At 41.1% G+C, this 15,242-nt stretch overlaps 2 protein-coding genes across 2 annotated transcripts; one reads left to right on the forward strand and one right to left on the reverse strand.

The window, feature by feature from the left end:
* The first annotated feature begins 6,045 nt into the window (after positions 1-6,045).
* Positions 6,046-8,350, forward strand: LOC108875707 (protein Hook homolog 2-like). The gene is made up of 3 exons (XM_051070817.1): positions 6,046-6,561; positions 6,669-6,743; positions 7,536-8,350. The coding sequence occupies exons 1-3, from the start codon at positions 6,502-6,504 to the stop codon at positions 7,665-7,667; spliced, it is 267 nt and encodes an 88-aa protein (XP_050926774.1). The 5' UTR covers positions 6,046-6,501; the 3' UTR covers positions 7,668-8,350.
* Positions 8,351-8,501: 151 nt separating this feature from the next.
* Positions 8,502-15,143, reverse strand: best2 (bestrophin 2). Its single transcript, XM_018664806.2, has 9 exons — positions 13,921-15,143; positions 13,732-13,826; positions 12,771-13,004; positions 11,932-12,086; positions 11,688-11,765; positions 10,652-10,804; positions 10,451-10,531; positions 10,209-10,363; positions 8,502-10,003 (listed from the first exon to the last, which is right to left on the reverse strand). Exons 1-9 carry the CDS (start codon positions 14,070-14,072, stop codon positions 9,217-9,219), a joined length of 1,890 nt encoding a protein of 629 aa, XP_018520322.1. The 5' UTR covers positions 14,073-15,143; the 3' UTR covers positions 8,502-9,216.
* Between the last annotated feature and the right edge of the window lie 99 nt (positions 15,144-15,242).

Here is a 15,242-nt window from a genome sequence, read left to right on the forward strand (position 1 = left end):
CAAACTGAGTTATCACCAAAATTTCTTTGTCATTTCAGTTGAGTCATGAGACACGTATTGATAGATGCAGTAAAACTCCATTTTTGCTTTTTCAAACACATGCAGTGATTTGTCTCTAGCATTAAGAAACACAAGAGATTAATAGTCATGAATGGGTGGCGGATCTCATCCCAGATGTGCTTTTGACAGCCAGACTCAGACAGTTTGCCCCCACCCCCCACCCCACCCCACCCCGAAGAAGCTGAGAGCCGAGCTGCAGGACGACATCCTCCAAAGCGAGGTCACTGTGGTCAGAGCTGAATAGGCAAGAGCAAGGGGGCAGACTGAAGGGGGGGTACGGATGGGTGGGGGTGATGAGTTAGGGGACGGAGGACAGCAGTTACTGTCAGGATCCATCAGGGAGCCCAGGGGTGACACGGGAACAGGCAAGAGAGGAGGAATAAAGGGATGAGGAGGAGAGGTCAGGATGGGGAGTCGGCCCTTAACTAGTCACTCAGCCCTCGAGTACACTTGTTTGCTGTCACCACACCCCACACCACCTCCTCCCCTCTCCTTTCTTCTCCATCTGTTCTTGGTGCAGATGTGTAATCCTGCAGCTGCTGGATTTCTCAACATGTTTTACTTTACAGGGCCATGCTAGTTGTTACTGCTTTCACTGCTAATCATAGCCACTTTACATTACTGGTGACTATTTGCCAAAACATATCATATACAGAAAAATTAACCATCAGTATTAAAAATAAGACACTTTATGTTTTTTTTTCTTTGAAGTAACAGTTTGACACCTTGTTTTCTTGCTGAGAATGATATAAGAAAATTTACTTCTTAAATTACTTCTTTACTTAAGACTTTTAAGTCTCTTCAATAAATATGTGCTTGGAACCATCAGCCTGTTAGCTTAGCTTAGCATAAAGACTGGAGATGGGAGAATGGATCAGCTGGCTTGTCCAAGGGTAATGAAAATCCACCTGCCAGCACATATAAAGCTGACTAATGACTTATTTATAAGCTGGAACTAGTAACTTTCCCAGAGCCTCCACTGGGAACTGCTTCCTGCTAAGAAATAGTCTGGTGTGTAACCCATGAAAAATGGCAAATTGTTGTTTTTGCACTGTGTTTTTTGTCTGAATTAAACTAAGATTTAATGTATTGAAATATTGTAATTAAGAGTTTATTTCCTTTGGACAGAGCCAGGCTAGTTGTTTCTCCCTATTTCCAGTCTTTATGCAGAGCTAAGCTAACCTGCTGCTAGCTGTAGTTTTGTTTTTACATTACAGACATGAGAGTGGTTTTCTCCTCTAACTCTCATTAAGAACACAAATAAGCATATTTCCCAATCCATGGAACTATTTCTTTAGATAAAGATGTAAAATAAGTGATAAGGAAACATGTTATCTCTAGGTTGTTTCCCAGTTCTAGTCTCTGTGTGAAGCTGAGGTATTGCTTTAGCTTATGCTGTAATGTGTCTTCCTATTTAAATCTCAGCAAAATATGTGAATTTCCCAAAATGTTGAACTGTTTCTACAGATAGAGACAAACCAAAAAAAATAAAAAAAGAAAAGAAGGAAATGTAAAAAAAAAAAAAAAAAAAAAACAACATTGATGTCACAGTGAACATTTACTTTGCGTCATTTTTGTCAAAATTACATTCCATTCATGTGACTGACAGGGACTGTTTGGAAAACTGCCCCTCCCTGTTGGTGCATTCAGGGAAAGTCCAGTATCCAAACATCATCAGGCTGTTGGTTAATGGCAACTTTTAAAGACAGGAAACAGTGTCCCTGCTAATTTGCTAATTTGTTAGTTAGTTATTGTTTCACCAACAATATTGTTGCAACGCTGAAACAACATAACTTGTTCTAATGCCTAAATATCTGCCTAATGTCCCAAGTTCAACAAATAATAAATCTAATCAAATCAAAAAGCTCAAATCTTTTTAAAGTGGGCCATAAATGAATAATTTGTTTATATCAAGACGAAAGATTGTCATTGTCATTTTACTTCATAGTCTGAAACAGGTTAGATTTTTTTGTTGGTTGTGTAAAAATGTTATACAATGATTTTCATACTGTAATTAAAACCAGTATCTAAATTTATATTTAAACATTTTGAATAACAGTGAATTGTAATGTGAGTAATTTGGGATTAATGGGCAGGGAAAAAAAACAGGAATGGTTCTTTAATGTTTAAACGACTCTTAATGTCAGAGAAAACCATCCTTTAAAGGCCATTTTGCTCACAGTGTGGTAGAAATTCTACTAAAACTCTCCACCTCACCCTCAGAAATAATAACATCCCCAGGTTGACTTAGATAATAACTTGCAGTCTGACTGTGGAGACGTTGTCTGCCCAGTTTTCAGATCCTCCGAGGAAAAACATGTTTTGCTGCTGCTGCTAGCCACTGCTGAAGGCTGGAGCCCAGACATAAACAGTGGTGTGGCCGGGCAGGGGAAGCTGTGAGGCTGCTGCTGCAGGTGGCGGCTGGCGGTCAAACAGACTGTGGCTGACATGTCTGCTGCACTGTAACACTCAGGTGTCAACACTGAGGCCTCACTTTGTAACACACTGAAAACAGACACTTGTTGGGATCCAACATTTCTAACAATCAGAACTTAAGGAATGACTCTACAATGAGCACAGTGTGTGTTAAGTGGGTTTTCAAGCCTTTTCATATCAAAGACTCTTCACCTCCACCCCCAGCTCACCTCCTGCCAGAAAAATGATCCGCATTAGACCATGGACTCAATTTAATTAGATTTTTAAAAATGATCCTTTGGAAGCGCATCTGAGAAGATTGTTGTTGTTAAATATAACTTGGTACAGAATTATATAACCGTGTGTTGATGCCAGCTGAGTGAAGAACAAAACAGAATAGTTCTTATATTGTATATATGGGAGTAAAACACAGTTAGTTTTAATCTGTAAACCTGATACTCCTGGGGACCCTGGACCTCACTTTGCCAACCACTGTGGTTAAATATCATTGTCACTGTATGTTGAAAACCAGATGATAACTGTACATGTGTAATCACAGACATGAAATACTGGAAACAGAACAGCTAGCTTGGCTCTGTCTGAAACAACAAAAATCTACCTGCCAGTGTTTCAAATTTTGCTAACTGATGCATGATATCGCAATTATTTTAACCGTTCAAATACTGGAACATAACAAGAACAATATGTGGTTTTATCAGTGGTTTATGTTGGATTATTTCTTGGCTCAAAGCAGTAGATACCTGTTGGGCCTGCTGGTTGCCTGGCAACCTCACAGTAACAACAAGACCAACTCAACTCATAACAACCTATAAACCAGAAACAAAATAAAAATGTGTTAATTGATGAGCTATAGCAGTGCTATAGCAGTTTTCTTTTTTTTTTGTCATTGCCATTTTTTATCAAGCTAGTTGTTTCAACCTGTCTATGATGATTACGCTAAGCTAAGATAACTGTCTGCTCACTGTAGCTTCAGATTCATCATGGAGACATGAAAGTGGCATCTTCTCATCAAACTCTCATCAAGAGAAGTATATTTCTCAAAATGTTGAACTGTTCCTTTATATAAAGATGAAAAAAGACAGTTATCTCTTGGGTCTTTAAACACACACTTAGGATCGTTGTAGACACACAGAGATTAAAGCAGAGTTCAGTCTTTGTCCTACCATGATAACATCACACTGTCAGACAGACCATTAAAAAACAGTTGATTCATTCTGGGTCAGACAATACTGGTGAAGTGCTCTTGTTTAAATAAAGTTAGTACAACAGACAACCAAAAAGATACTGTATGTGTCTGAGCCAGACAGAGAGAACCAGTCTGTAACAGACAGGCCTGATAGACAGACAGATACACACACACACACACACACACATTCACTACACACAGCCAGGGAGAACCAGACAGACAGGTCCTTATGCACAGAGTACTTTTTCATGATGCAGGGTGTGTAAGACAGGGAGTGCCTGAAACACGCACACACACACACACACACACACCAGACAAAAACAAATGTGAAAGTACAGGGTTAGAAATGGTACATAACACGGCTGGACTCACATGTGTGTTTACTCAGTTGAAAGAGTACATCAGATCTCACTATTGCATAATGTGCAAACAAAGACAACAAGTTGAGGCTGTACAGTGTGTGTGAGTGTGTATTTCACTTAGCAAACAAATCAATACAAATTGTTGCAGTCATATTAATGCTTGTTTTTATGTGTATGTACCATGCATGTGAGTGTGTGAGTTTATCTTTTTCATGACTACAGTTATATGTTTTTTTTTTCATTGTATTTAACAGAAATGTAATTTTATTGTCCAGTCTTCCCACTATAGAGTCTGTAGTTCTAACCGTTTCACTACATCATGACACATCATGGTTGAAACATTTATGAACGTATGTTCTCTGTCTGTTTTTGTATGATATATTTTTCAAACTGTCTTTGAATGTAGCAGTGCTCTGTGTTCTCTATTATCCATTAGCACGGATTACCTGTTGGTCTTGGTGAGACACTGACAATATGTTTGAAGGGAAATTCTGGTTTCATTCAACTTTGTCATATTTTCATAGCCCTAGCCACTGTTTCCACTGATAATAATAACATTGTACTCACTAAATTAACTGCTGAGATTTTCGGTGACATTACTGAAAAGTCTAGATCTGTCTGATCATCTGACTGGAAACAGGTCAGATGATCAGACAGGTTTTAAACAACCTCCCCAGGTTAGTCAGACATATTTTGAAGAGGAAACTAGGAGGAACAGTAGAATTATCACCCTAACTGTCTGTCTGTTTAAAGAGCAAAGTAGGTCAGCTTTGATTTACTGTACTGCTATACAGTAGCTTTTCACACACACACCTTTCCTGTGCAGTGAAAGGTTATGTCTTGGGTGTGCTCATTTCAGTTTTACCTCAAAACTAGTGGTTTAGATGATGATATAGCTTTTTTTTTTACCACCTGACATAACAGCTGGCTTACTGCTCATGTGTCTTGGCCCATTGAATTTCAGTATAGTGAGGTTGTTGTGTTCCTGGATGTCAGCAGTTACTTCTGTGAGAACAGTGTTATCTTAACTGATAAAATGTAATGAGGTGTAGTAAATTTGAATTTTCCCATGGTTGTTGGGTATTTATGGGTATTCTAAAAATCTGTTAAGCTTGATTCGAGTGACGAGCTGATGCAAGGAAAACTGATTGTGATGCAGCAGAAATCTTTATAAATCTCTGTTTTGTGGGACTGCAGCTCAGAAACTGCAGCAGTAGGAGGAAGCTTTCACAACAGATGCTCAGGCCCTGCTAGCTAACAGGAATCTGCAGTGCTCTGTGCGTCTGTTGTGGCCTTGTGATCTGCGTCTCTTTCATAACAGAGTAAACATTTGAAGGTTTCAGATGAGGCAGATTCCAAGAAACTTGTCTGTGAAAGTTTCTTTTCTTCCTACATTTTTCTTCTCTGTTTTCTTTCTTTTGTTTCCACTTCAGGAGCATTTCTTTTCCACAAAGTCCTACAAATTGAAAGTGCGCAAGTGACAGGCGCATGCAGACGGTCTGGTAACTAAAATGTGAAAAACACACATGTGCACACGCTCGCAAACATACATTAGCATGTGGTGAATGTGGTCACATCATTCGTGAGGAGCGGCAGAGTCTTAAATTAGATTGTTTCAGTAAACCTGCCTGCTGACCTCAGTACTCCTGGTTCCAGAGAAACAGACACACACACACACAGTTCTTTGAAATCCTCCCCCACACTTGTGTTTTCACACTTAATGACAAAAACATAAACCACATTTCCCCTGAAGCCAGTGCAAAGACTGGAATCGGTTGACCTTTGTAAAAACTGACTCTGGGAGACAGGAAATAGAGAGCTCCAGCAGACAAGTGGCCATAAGAGGCCAGACTTTTTCTCTGTTGCCTGATCTTGCTTGATACGCTGATACTGCTGGCCTTTGATGCTGGTCAAGTGATAATTAGGGGAACTACAGAATTTCTGGGTCAATGAAACTGGTAATGATTCAGTTAGAGACAAACATGCACACTAACTCATGGATCCATCCATGGGTGAAAACATCAGAGCACCATGACGAGACAAAACTGACAGAAGACTAGGCTGACTTCTTATTCTCCTCTCCACACCATGAAGGAATTTTTACAACTTAATCTGGCAATCTTGTCAATTTAATTGTTTTGTGTTATGATACTCACCTACTAATCCAGAGCCCGATGACTGACTGTCAAACAGAGAATGTGCCCGAGTCAGCAGGATGGCATCTTTGACTATGGCGAGGAGCCAGAGCACTTAAGCCTGCAGCACCTCTCCATATTGTTCTGTCTGCCATACAACAAAACCAGAGCCTCTGCTGCAAAATAGAGCCAAGAGCAGCACTGGGCTTTCAGACAGACAGGGGCAGGTCAGGGGGCCGTTGGTGCACAAGTCAGTCAGTCACGCACACATTTATTTGGTTACACTCTGGGTGGATTCTATCTGTGTTGTGATATATTTCAAATGATGACCACCAACAAGAACGCCAGACTGTTTGATACCACAATGACAGCTGGCCCAGAGGTGAGTTACTGTCTGTCTCTGAAGTACTTTTTTGTTCTGTTAGGCATGTTGTCTCATTGTGCTGAACTGACCTGGTAAAACACTTCATGACTTTTCAAATGTCACAGGACTCTCAGGGACGTAATATGAGATCTAGACCAGAACAAGAGGAGAAACTGATCCTTACAGCCTGGAAAAGCATGGTGAGAACATGAGGAAAGAAAATCTTAATAACTGTATCCCTTAAAACTTTCAGTCAGTTTCAGTTAAGTACTGTTTATCAGAAGTACAAGGAAGTTTGTGAGAGGTGCAACAGTATGCTGGGTTGTATTGTGCAATGAAGTGCACATTCTGAATCATGGTGAATGAAACTGTTGCAACAGGATCAAACTCTGTAGTGGAGTGGTTTGCACAGATGATATGTGTTTTTGTCACATCTGATTGTTGTCATGATAGTGATCAAGCGTCTGTTTGTTCTAAATGACATTTTACACACACCTATGGTGTGACCTTTTTTTGCACACCCCCTTTTTCTTCCCATTTGGTGTGTTGTGACCAGTGCTGCTGTACTGCAGTCTTTGTCACTGATAATTCCACTTTTGGTCATGGGGAGGACGTGACCAGCCACACGCCTTTTCTGATAAACAAAGTATGTCATTTATACCTATAAATGAGGAGATTCACCAGAACTGTGCACAGAGATTCACATCATCCCTCACTGGCTTCCCACAATCAAGCTGCTTGTGGGGGTTGAGCACCATGACCCTTTCCCTTGAATTTTATCTAGTGTTAAAAATATTTGTTTGTTTACACATAGAGTTGATATTGATCTAAGGCAAATATTTGACACAATTTAAATGTTAATCTATACTGGTAGAGTAATAGTGGTAGCAGTAGTACTTTATATAGTGCTATAATAGTGCTTTTAACATGCCTAAATTTTAGCATTATAGTGTTTCCACAGACAGATGAAAGTTGTTTGTGGCCTCTTGCAGTCCTCTGCTCTGCAACAGCACAGTCTGTGTGAGGACTCCGCAGCTCCAGGGCCAGCTCAGTCTTTCCTGGCCAAACAGAGGCAGTCCACCCAGGCCAGGAGAGTGCTCTCCCCCCGGCTGCAGCCCAGGTAGGAGGCTTCATCTGCAGGGAGAAACTGAGGAGTGCAGCCCACTCATGGGCAGGATGGAAAGCAAGATTGTGGAAGAAGGTGTGAATTTTCTGTCATTTTTTTCACTGACTAAGGTGTATGGTCTATTTGGTTTGCTGCTACTGCCCCCAGCTGGCCAATATTGGTACTGAGATGTTGGAAGTGATATTTGGGGACTAAATAGCAAGTGTCATAGATTATTGTTTTTATCTGAATTATAACTAAATGTGTGCTTGTAAATAATCACCAGATTGTCTGCTGCATTCCTCATTGTGTCATATTTAGAAATTTATTTTTTGTAAGTAAGATACAATTTCCATTAGAGTAATGAAAAACAACCTGTCATGTCATTAATATAAAACTGCAGTGTTATACTTCATTCAGCATTTGTTTAACTTAAGTTTTTTGAGAATACACAAGATAAAACATTAGAAATCATTCTATTAACAGAGTTTTTTTTTTTTTAAATAATCAGGGTGAATAAAGTGAACAGAAAAAATTTTCATTTATTTTTTCTAGCACCATTTCTGTCCAAACTTTGGCTAATGCTAAAATATTAGCACAGACTACAGTAGTGACAGATAATTTAGAAATATTTTATATTATACTGTTCTGAAAAAACAAAACAAAACAAAAAAAAAATTAAAATAATTTTCTTTAAACACACTCCTTGATTTTCTGGAAGTCTTGTTTTCAGTTTCATCTCTTTGATACACACATAGCTTTGATTTGCTGAACTTAGCTTACCTCAAAGGCTAAAGGGGGACACAGCTAACCTTGTTCTGACAAATATGCCTTGCAAAAACTCTAATGCTGTCATAGTATGTTATATTTTCTATATTTAACAAATGTATAGGTAAAAAAACATTATGATAATTAGTGACTAGCTTACTAAGCTAACTGTCTCCTGACAGTGCTTCAGTTCTGTCTAATGTTGGTTGCATTGTAGACTCTCACACCTCTGAATTAAGGTGGCTCTTGGATACATGGTGACAAGTTTACCAGCTACCAAGATGCAGCATATAAATATGACAATTATTAAGTCACCAAAGGGTTTTTCTTTATTCTTTTTTAATGGAGGCCAGTCTTCCCCTGCCCCTATAGTCTATGTGCTAACCAAAACTAAACTTGTGGTGAAACAAGTTTAGCATAGCTTAGAACAAATATATAATGTCTGTTCTAAATGTACAGAGATTAAATAGATAATTTTGTTTTCACACGCTCAACAATAATTCTTCAAAAATCCTTCATTAAAGTAAAAAAAAAAAAAAATCTTCTTTCAAACACCAAACATCCCTTCCAGGACCCTGTGTTGAAGTTGAGTACAGTTCAAAGTTGACTTTCAAACATAACAATGGGAAGCTTCTGTAACAAAAACAGGGGGTATAACTCTAAGAATCTCATTTCCAAAAACTGCTGTATACTCAAAGTAAAAGTGGAAGTACACTTCCATAGCTATGACTAATTTCAGTCATGACAACGTGCAATGAATCAAGCATTATAGTTTCAAACAGTCAAAAACTCATGGGAACTTAAGATCCAGTGAGCTCTGACCCCATGCTCACACTGCGAAAACGCTGAGGTTCATCATAAGACGGAACGGTGAGGAAGGACATTTTGTTTCCACTAAAGGGAGGTCTGGGGATGGTGGGCACAACTCTGTTCTGGTTGATAGCTGGTTGGGAGCTGCAGTGCTCCAGACTGGAGTGGGCAGCCGGGTGAAACAGGAAGGCAGAGGGGTGACGGGAAGCAATGGGAATGGTGGAGGCTGGTCTGGCGGACCTCTCTGTGGAGAACTGGGGGGGAGGAGGAAGCAGTGACACCGGAGCTTGGGTCTCCCACTTTATACTTTCTGCTTTCCCTCCTTCCTCCCTCGTCTGCCACTCTGCATCACTCTTCCCCTCCTCTCCACTCACCCCCTTCTTCTCATTGATGGCAGGGTGCCCTCCTCGCCTCTCCTGTTCCACCCCAAACTGAATCTCTAGCAGAGGTGTTCTGGCGCTCTTCTCCTCCCGGAAACTGCACACGGTGCTCTGGGTGTCCTGCCCCAACCCTGATGGCAGAGACCCCCCTTTGCCTATCTTACAGCTTTCATCATCATCATCATCGCTGGTGCATTGGTCAATGCTGGGGGAATGGCGTAGCCTCTGAAGCTGGGCTGAGGTGCGGCGAAGAGCCCCACCCATGAGGCCAGTGGGGGATGGAGCTGCGTTCAGGAGGCGGTTGAAAAGGGCCATGTTGGGGTGACGACTGCCTGACTCCTCCAAGTTCTCAGCAATGTCCTCCAGAGGTTGGAAATGCATCTCCTCCTTAGGGATCCTGTCAAGAGATGTTTGGTGTTTTCTATCTTTTATTAGGGGAAGATTTTTTTGTACTTTTTCTCCTAACATTTCAACTTCAACTACTTCTTTAATGAAGGCAGAATACTTTCATTTTCATCATCTAGATTTTCCCACCCAGCTTGGCCATTCAAACTGAAAGTGTCACATTCAAAAACATAGAACAGTAAAACCTGAAAACTCACGCCATGTCAAAAGTGGACCCCTGAAAGGAGGGTTTGCGGAGAACAAAGAGAGTGGCAGCGGTGTAAGGTGGCCGGGGGTTGGAGTCATTCCAGTAGCGGTCTCTCTCCATCATCGGCAGATCTCCATACATCTCATCCACTGCCATCATGGACACCTGCAGACAAACGCACAGATTAAGTTCCCACAGTAAAAACAAACAAAAGAAAAATAGAAATAGGAAAAAGAGAGAGCATTAAGAAACCTGGAAATTTCTGTCTATTAGCCAGTTAGTCTCAAAGTCATCATCATCTTCTCCAAAGGGGTTGATCAGCTGCTCTGCAACCTTCAGGACAGAAAAGAGAGTTTAACAAGCTGATCATAGAGATGGTGAAATGGTGTTAAAAGTTAATGTTGTGCTCAAACATAAAAAGCAAACAAAAGGTATGTGACCCTTTTATCTGACCTTGAGCCACCCTGCATAAAAGAAGAACTGCAGCAGGGTGAAGATGGGCACATACAGGTCGAGGTCGTGACCTGGATAACCTTGATTGGGGTCCAGGAACTGACGACCGATTAGACACACCAGGAAAAAACTGTACACAGCCAATGTCACCACCTGAGGTACACATAAAGGTGAATGGACACACTTGCCTTTTGATTCCAATAGCTAGCTTTTTTTTAATTGTTGTTACTTTTATGTGATATTTCAGACAGACAGCAAGTTACGGTCTCAGCCTGCTTGATGTGGATAACACTGATCTACTGTTTAAAAACCAGACCAGTAATCTAGCATTATATTTTAACAAGCTGTCTGACAACACATCTGAGAGCATGAACTGAAAATTAACTTTCCTCACACAGTAAAGGCTGATAGGCCTATCTCACAATTGTGACAAACACAAGTGCAACTGAGCTGTATGTAAGTCATTGTTACTAACACTAAAGTTATTGTTTTGTGCAGTAACAAGCATCCAATAGAAGCCCTGTTGTATTCAGGTGTTCCAGCAAGCCATGACAGTGTGACAGTGAGGCAGCATCAACAATACCAGGACCCTGAAACTGAAGCAGCTAAGTGGAATTCAGCCATCGTTCATTTTATTATTATCAGTGTATCAAGCAATTGTCACCAAAGCTTTTTGCAAATTCACATCAAGGAAAAATTTACTGTGAAGAAAATACTTTCAGAACCAACAATTCCACCAATTTTGCTACTGTATAGTTTAATATTAATGTTGGACGGAGTCAAATACACTCTGTCCACTGCCCACGAGTTTTATCATTTCACCTGTAGAAAATACAGTCAAAATAAACCAATATATCTTTAGGACCAAAGTATAAATTTGGCAAAATGCTGGACAACATTTGAAAGCCTCAACAGAAAAATCTAACATGTACTGTGCATGTGTGCGCGAAATTCAGAGCTTAATTAAACATGTGAGTATAATCAAATATGGTGCATATATAAGAGTAAAAGTCATCCCAAGCAACACAAGACTTACCTGAGTGTAGACCAGGGGAACACTGATCATGTCATAATGAAACAACATGCTGCACTTCCCTCTGAACGCATTTAGCTCCTGTCGACACACAACAAGGCAGACTTTGTGAAGTCACTGTGCAGCAGCAACATCCTAACTCTTCTGTCTTTATGTCTGTGTTATTATACACCTCAGTCTTTTTTCAAAACACAAGAACTGTAGTTCATCAGTGGGCCTGTGTGAATACTTTGTGCGTTTAATGCACCTCCAGCAGCAGTTTGAGCGTGTGATCGTCTTTGATCCTTCCCTCACAGCGGGCCACAGCAGCTAGGTTGGTGAACCAGACGCAGGGGATCCAGTATTTGTTATAAGGAGAGTGGAGACCCTCAAACTTCTTTCTCTCCTCTCTGGACATAAATCCTGTATAAACAGCAGACCAAAACAGCAGCAGACCTCAGATGCATTTATTTCAAATATAAACTTTGCTTCACAGACAGAGAGGAATGCCACATTGTGTTTGCTTTAGCCTGTGGGTACTTGAACTTCCTCTATGAGTCAGATTTACAAATAAGTCATTATACAGTATAGTGAATGAAGAACTACCTCAGTATGTCAAGAAATGACACAGTGGCTATGTCAGTCAGTTTTGATACCACCAAAAGCTGCAACACATTTCATTTAGAAAACACAGAGGAAAAGATTGTTCCACTTCTGTCTCATGATGTTGTTGCAGGCGTCTGATAACTTCCTTTTATCATTTGTGAATTTCAGGATGTGCCTGTCCTTGTGATTTCTCCTGCGCTCTCTGGTGTAGAGAATGTACAGAAGAGGAAACAACACACACTCCTGACGTGTGCGTGACTTATCACACCCCTCCATCTATAACACCTTCTGTCACTTCCTGACCACAGCCTGAGAAAGGTCTCTCACTATGAATTATAGTTAGTGAGAAGTGCGCTTGCAGGCATAGTGGTTACATTGTGTATCAGCAGAGTTCATTTATCATTATTTATTTCAAGTTCCATTCATTTTTTCCATTGATTATGATAATGATATCATACCTAACTCACTGCCAAATCAAAGTAGATGTTGGCGGTTACTCACCAGCCTCCACCACATGGTCCATGGTGGGGAAACGCTTGAAGACAGCTGTGCTGACGGAGCGGAGGATGAGCAGGGCTGACAGGCTGGCGTAGCGCATCATGGTGCGCCTGAGCAAGCGGCCCCGCTCGTCGCTCCCCTGGAGACCCCCTGACAGGACGCACATCAGCCTGTCAGGGAGAGGGATGCTGGTGTACTGGTTCCACCAGCGGTTCACCACCAGGGTCACATAGAAACCTGGAAACAGCAGCGGAGAGGAGACAAGAGGTATAGGTCAGACCTGGAGGGAAGGGCTAAAGTTGTTTGGGTGTGTGTGTGTGTGTGTGTGTGTGAAAAATCGGGTTCTCTGGGTTCCCTTGTGAAGATCAGAGACCAGCAGGTCAACTTAACTGTGGTTTCAGCAACCCACAGCAAAATAAAATACTGATTTGGCTTTGTTGTTATATGATTAACACAATGGAGCCCAACTCAGATCATCCTGACATGCTTTATATACTTTATATACATACTTTATATATTTGCTTTAGCAAGTACTTTGGCTGATGTAAATGCAATGAAGAAAAGAAAGAAAAGAAGAGATAAAAACTATATTTTAAAAAAGTTTAAATGATTAAACTTACAGTGAAGAAAAATGCACTGTAAAAAGAAAGAATAGTAAGTTGGAATCATATGTTGCCTATGAAACCTTTCCATTTAATCAATAGTCTCATTATTCAATTGGCAGCACGTGTGTTTAGATCTCCAATGCAATAATGGCCATGAAAATCAAACAGAGGTCTTCAGGTCTACAGCTGAGGGTCCTTGACATGAAACCTATAATACAATGTCATGTACATTTCCTGGTGCTCACTTAAGTCCCAAAATCAGGTGCAAACATCACCCTGAGCTCAGGTCTGGGACGTACTGTAGCTTAAATCCTGCCCCCTCCTCTGTCATCTCAAACAAGAACATCATTAAAGCTTACCCAGTACAAAGGACATAGGGATGAGACTGGCATAGTGGTTGCAATAAATTGCCAGTTTTTCAAAATACCGCTTCTGGTCATCATAGAGGAAAAATCTAAAACGGTACAAAATGATACAAAAATGATTTGCAAATCAAAACACTGATTATTTTTCAGTTGCCAGTCTTTTCCCACAAGCTGCTGTCTCACCTGTAAGTGATGCTGATGGCGGTATACATGGCAAAGAAAGCCAGGAACTCTTTGTACAGCACCTTGTAGATGCTCCCTTTCCAGACCAGAAGCAGCTTAGAGAAGCCGCAGAATCGGGCGTTTGCAACTCTGGCTGTGTAGGTGACAGTCATTGGTGACGGTGGCGGATCACAGGTCCTCAGGAGAAAAGAGCTGTATGAGAGAAACCATCACCCTCTGTAGTTACACCTGCAGTCGGAGCAAACAGGTTCAGGCGGGTCAGAGGCCATGAAGTATTACACTGAACAAGTCATCATCACCTTAAACTTTAATACATAGATAAAGTATATTCCCATTAGGCCATGACATGAATCTAACTTAACAGACTATGAACATACTTCTGATGTATTCTGTCTTGAAAAAAAACATCTCCTTACCTTTTTGTGATGTTTTTCTCGTGTCCTCTCGCTCAGCGCATTTCTGTGCGTAATTGTCACCACCAGAGAGGCGAATTCATATTTTCACTTAGCAGTCATTGTCCTCTCTATGCCGCGCTCTGTGCTTGCCAGTGTTTTTTTTTTTTTTTTTTTTTTTCTCCTTCTAAGAGCTCATAACCCTTACATCCCCTGGCGTCAGCTCGGTTAACTCGAGGCTGGGTCGGCTGCATGGCAGTAAATCCTCGGAGCCTCCTCGGTGCGTCCAGTGGTCAGTGCGCCCCGGGGTAAATCCCCAAAATGAGGAGGAGGAGCTCGTTAGCGCGGCCCCCGACCGGGAAAGCGCGGCTCGGTGATGGACCACAAGCGACAGGCCGCAGCGCCGGGGCACAAGGAGCGCACAGGACCGTACAGTACAGTAGGGGAATTATGAAACAGAAGCAAGTGGACCATGGAAAACTTGCGTGTTAAATGATATGAAAACAACAACCAATTTTCCCGGTTACACGTCTATAATTACTACTTATTGCTGCGTAAATAACAAACAGATTATCACACAACCTACCAATACAGTGCCAAGAAAAGTTTTATGTCAGTGTGTCTTCTTTACAGTTTCTTAGATAAAAAATTCCCAGTGGGGTGTGATAATCCCACTTGTTCCCCACCAGGACATATTTTTTTTAAAAGGAAATACTTTATGACTTAACAGACCAAATGCCTCACGGATAAAGTGCCACCACAGTTGGTATGTTGTGCATTTCATTTAACGTTTTGCACCACTTTATAATGATAAAAGTTTTGTTTGTTGGTCCTGAGCCGCTTTGCTCAGGGTTAAATGAGGCTCCATGTCCTGTCAGAGGCAATCTGCAGGCTGCTCCAATAAACCAGAAGGATTAACGAAACAGTACT

The sequence above is a fragment of the Lates calcarifer genome, linkage group LG5, assembly GCF_001640805.2.
Source record: "Lates calcarifer isolate ASB-BC8 linkage group LG5, TLL_Latcal_v3, whole genome shotgun sequence".
In the NCBI taxonomy this organism is placed as follows: domain Eukaryota; kingdom Metazoa; phylum Chordata; class Actinopteri; family Centropomidae; genus Lates; species Lates calcarifer.

Excerpts from the sequence above, each read along its gene's own strand:
- LOC108875707 (XM_051070817.1), top strand. The coding sequence starts at position 6,502 with ATGATGACCACCAACAAGAACGCCAGACTGTTTGATACCACAATGACA. Across the intron at positions 6,562-6,668 it reads CAATGACAGCTGGCCCAGAG|GACTCTCAGGGACGTAATAT; the intron begins GTGAGTTACTGT and ends CAAATGTCACAG. Across the intron at positions 6,744-7,535 it reads TTACAGCCTGGAAAAGCATG|TCCTCTGCTCTGCAACAGCA; the intron begins GTGAGAACATGA and ends GGCCTCTTGCAG.
- best2 (XM_018664806.2), bottom strand. The coding sequence starts at position 14,072 with ATGACTGTCACCTACACAGCCAGAGTTGCAAACGCCCGATTCTGCGGC. Across the intron at positions 13,005-13,731 it reads CCCTATGTCCTTTGTACTGG|GTTTCTATGTGACCCTGGTG; the intron begins GTAAGCTTTAAT and ends TGCTGTTTCCAG. Across the intron at positions 12,087-12,770 it reads GGACCATGTGGTGGAGGCTG|GATTTATGTCCAGAGAGGAG; the intron begins GTGAGTAACCGC and ends CTGTTTATACAG.